General features: G+C 48.3%; 1 protein-coding gene across 1 annotated transcript in view; it reads right to left on the reverse strand.

The window, feature by feature from the left end:
* Positions 1–780: 780 nt before the first annotated feature.
* Positions 781–3,038, reverse strand: part of LOC104620769 (trifunctional enzyme subunit alpha, mitochondrial-like) — a gene marked incomplete at its 5' end in the record, with an annotated part of 3,801 nt that continues 1,543 nt past the window's right edge. Inside the window, 3 exons of the mRNA XM_010287071.1 lie at positions 781–900; positions 985–1,104; positions 2,138–2,276. Coding sequence (XP_010285373.1) covers positions 787–900; positions 985–1,104; positions 2,138–2,276 — 373 coding nt within the window. The remainder of the gene's footprint in view (positions 901–984; positions 1,105–2,137; positions 2,277–3,038) is intronic.

Below are 3,038 nucleotides of genomic sequence, written 5' to 3' on the forward strand. Positions count from 1 at the left end.
TTGTTTGTTTGTTTTTTTGTTTTGGTTGTTTTGTTTTCTTCAACTTTAGGAGCTATGGGCCACCAGGGTACTCTGGCCATGCCCTGCCTGGGGAAAGAAAGCTCAGCACAGTACAACTGCATGGCAGTACCTGCTAGCACAGCGCTTTCCATTCTAACTCCTGGCTGCAGCTGCTCAGCCCTTTCAGAGGAGGCTGTGGAGGGTTTGCCCCTCCATTTAGTCCCCTTCCAAGAAAGCCCCCCTTGTGAATGGAACAGCAGAGCAAGAAATTATTCACTAGGCTCACTCAGCACTTGGAAGTGTGATTTGGTCTGCAGTTTGCAAGGGATTTCTGCATCCAACTTAAAGTCAGTTGGCAATTCACAGCATCTAAGCTGTGGGGGTTGGCTTCTTCTCAAGACCTTGTCACAGAGATTAACATCTGCAGGCTGCATAAATGTAGGCATCGGTCATCTCTTCTCCTTTCATTATGGGTTGCAATCTGTCCCTCTGACATGATAAACCAGGAATGCAGGTTCTTATCTGTATAATTAGCTTCTGCAAGAGAGCCAGCAGGCCTGCCCTCTATGCTAACCTTTCCCTATTCGCTTAGCTTTAGCAGGAGCCCAACATTTCAAGGGCCCCGTGCACATGCTTCTAAGGTGGGAAGGGAAATTACACTGCAGAGCATGGTAGGGACTTTGCAGTCCATATGCTCTACCCCCACTAGACTGATGGCTTCTCCACTAATTTCAGTAAGGAGGAGAGGTTAACTGACAGGCAGCAGATCAAGAAACTTGAGAGGCATTACGTCTGACCTAGTGGGTCCACCAGCTGGTCAACCAAACCCATCTTCTTTGCCCTGTCAGCACGGATGTTCCTTCCAGTCAGCATCATATCAAAGGCAGCAGGAAGTCCCACCTGGAAGGGCAGAAAGGGGATTTCAGAATGGGAGCACGCCCTGCAGCAGAAGGGGCTATCAGGTAAAGTTTCTCTCTCACTTACCATCTTTGGCAGCCTCTGAGTACCCCCTGCCCCTGGCAGGAGACCCAGTAACACTTCAGGTGTTCCCAAGATTGTTTTCTTGTCCTTTGTTGCTATTCTGTAGTGACAGGCGATGGCAACCTTACAAAAAGAAAAGAAAACTACAGGTTTCCCTGTGCGAGACCAGAGAAGAACTGGGCATCCATAACAAAGGTCTCTTCTACACATTGCCTCAGCTTTCTTCTTGTCCCTACCCCAGTTCCCCATTTCAACTGCCCAAATTCCCTCTGTGCTCAACTGATGGCTTCTTCCAGCAAGAGAAGCACATGCAGGGCAGATGATAACAAAACATGAACGTGAAACTACCAAACTGAGCCATGCTATTTTGAAGTCTCATCTAGACCATCACGGGCTAAATTCATTTACTACACTGAGAGCATGGTCCCATATACAGATCAGCCATGATACTGGGTTTATCACTGGATCACCAAGTCCTGATCTATAACCACAGTGCTTGTAAAAACCTGCAACTGCCTGAGAAATCAGCACATAACCGAAGAGACCCCGTTGCCAACAAAGTTATTCTGTTTTAGTAACAACTTTGCTCCAGGAATTACCACAGAGTCTTTCAGTTTACAACATCCTAAATGGAGATTACGAAGCAAATACTGCATCCAGCCAAAGTGGCGAGCGATGGTGCAGAGTACGCAGGCCAGGGTGGAGCCTGGCCAGGTTCCCCACACTCATCCCTCTCACAACAACCTTTAACAGAACAGAAGTTGCTGGGTTACGAGACTCTGTTCATCTGAAAAGCAGCAATTTCCAGCCTGGGCTCTGCCAGCAGCATTTATCCAGATCCAACGCCTGCCGGAAACAGCCGGTTTTCCCTGGGACGCTCTCCATCTAAATATTAGCCTGGCCCACACAGATTCATGTTTGATTAGCTGTCTTTCAACAGAAGCAGAAAAATTAGCATGGCAGAGCCCTGAAGTACCACCAAGCCATTAAACTTGCCACAAACTCATCTGAATGGATGTAATGAACCCACGTCAGGTCTCAAATCCCTCTCGCACTCTCTCACAGTAAGTAGTCCTGCAGGCATCATCTGGATAGTTTAGAGACCCAGTGCTATCAACTCCCACTCTTGCTTGTCAGGCCCAGAATTGTTCCATACCTCCAGCCCTCCTCCCAGGCAGGAACCACTGATGGCAGCAACTATGGGCTTGGGAGACTGTTCAATTTTTTCTAGCATCTTCTGTCCTTCCTGAGAGAGCTGAGTCACTTCCTGAGAAGTCTTGCAGGCTTCAATCATGCTGCAGTGAGGCAGAAAGGCTGATGAGGACTGGAAAAACACTGAGGAAACCGCAGTGAAATGAGAGTGCTTCAAGGAGTATGTTCCCCTTTTCCCACAAAGCTTCAGTGACTGACGGACAGGCAAGAGCTATTTAGTCCTCCAGTCTTAGATTAACAGACAACACAGCAAGACTACTAAATTCAGTGGGTTAAGTCACTGCAGGCAGTGAATGAGCTTCCTTGTGTCAGAGCTTTGAAAGCCTTTGGGGGAGAGGAGGAAGGGTCGTAGGAAGCCTCAAAGCACTTGCCAGGAAGGGTGGAGGGGAGAGCCCAGGATCACTTTTTAAGAGGAGCAGATGGCCAGTGCTCTGATGTTGCACTCCGCCAATTAAAGACTCCCTGTGCCAATTAATTCTCATGGAGGCTAGCAGCGTTTGCCAGGCAGGTGCAGTTCAGGAGGCTCGCAGTGTTGAGACCAGCGGACACCTCTTAAAACACAGCCTGTCTTTTTGCTCTGCTTACCAGCTCTCACTACTGCCTCCTTCCCACGACAACATATATCAAGTCTCCGCCTCTGAATAAAGCCAGTCAAAAAGATAATAAGTTTTTAAAGCGCCTATTTGTAATTCACCTTCCTTCCCAAGAGCTTTCTGTTTTTTAATGTCTTTAAGCAACGGTTCTTTCTTACCTGATGTCAGGACTAGGAGCCAAGGGCACTCCAGGTCCCAGCGAGAACACCCACAGGGGTTGTCCCACACCCTGCACAAGTTACCCATGCTGAA

The sequence above is a fragment of the Phaethon lepturus genome, unplaced genomic scaffold (genome assembly GCF_000687285.1).
Source record: "Phaethon lepturus isolate BGI_N335 unplaced genomic scaffold, ASM68728v1 scaffold44565, whole genome shotgun sequence".
Taxonomy (NCBI): Eukaryota; Metazoa; Chordata; class Aves; order Phaethontiformes; family Phaethontidae; genus Phaethon; species Phaethon lepturus.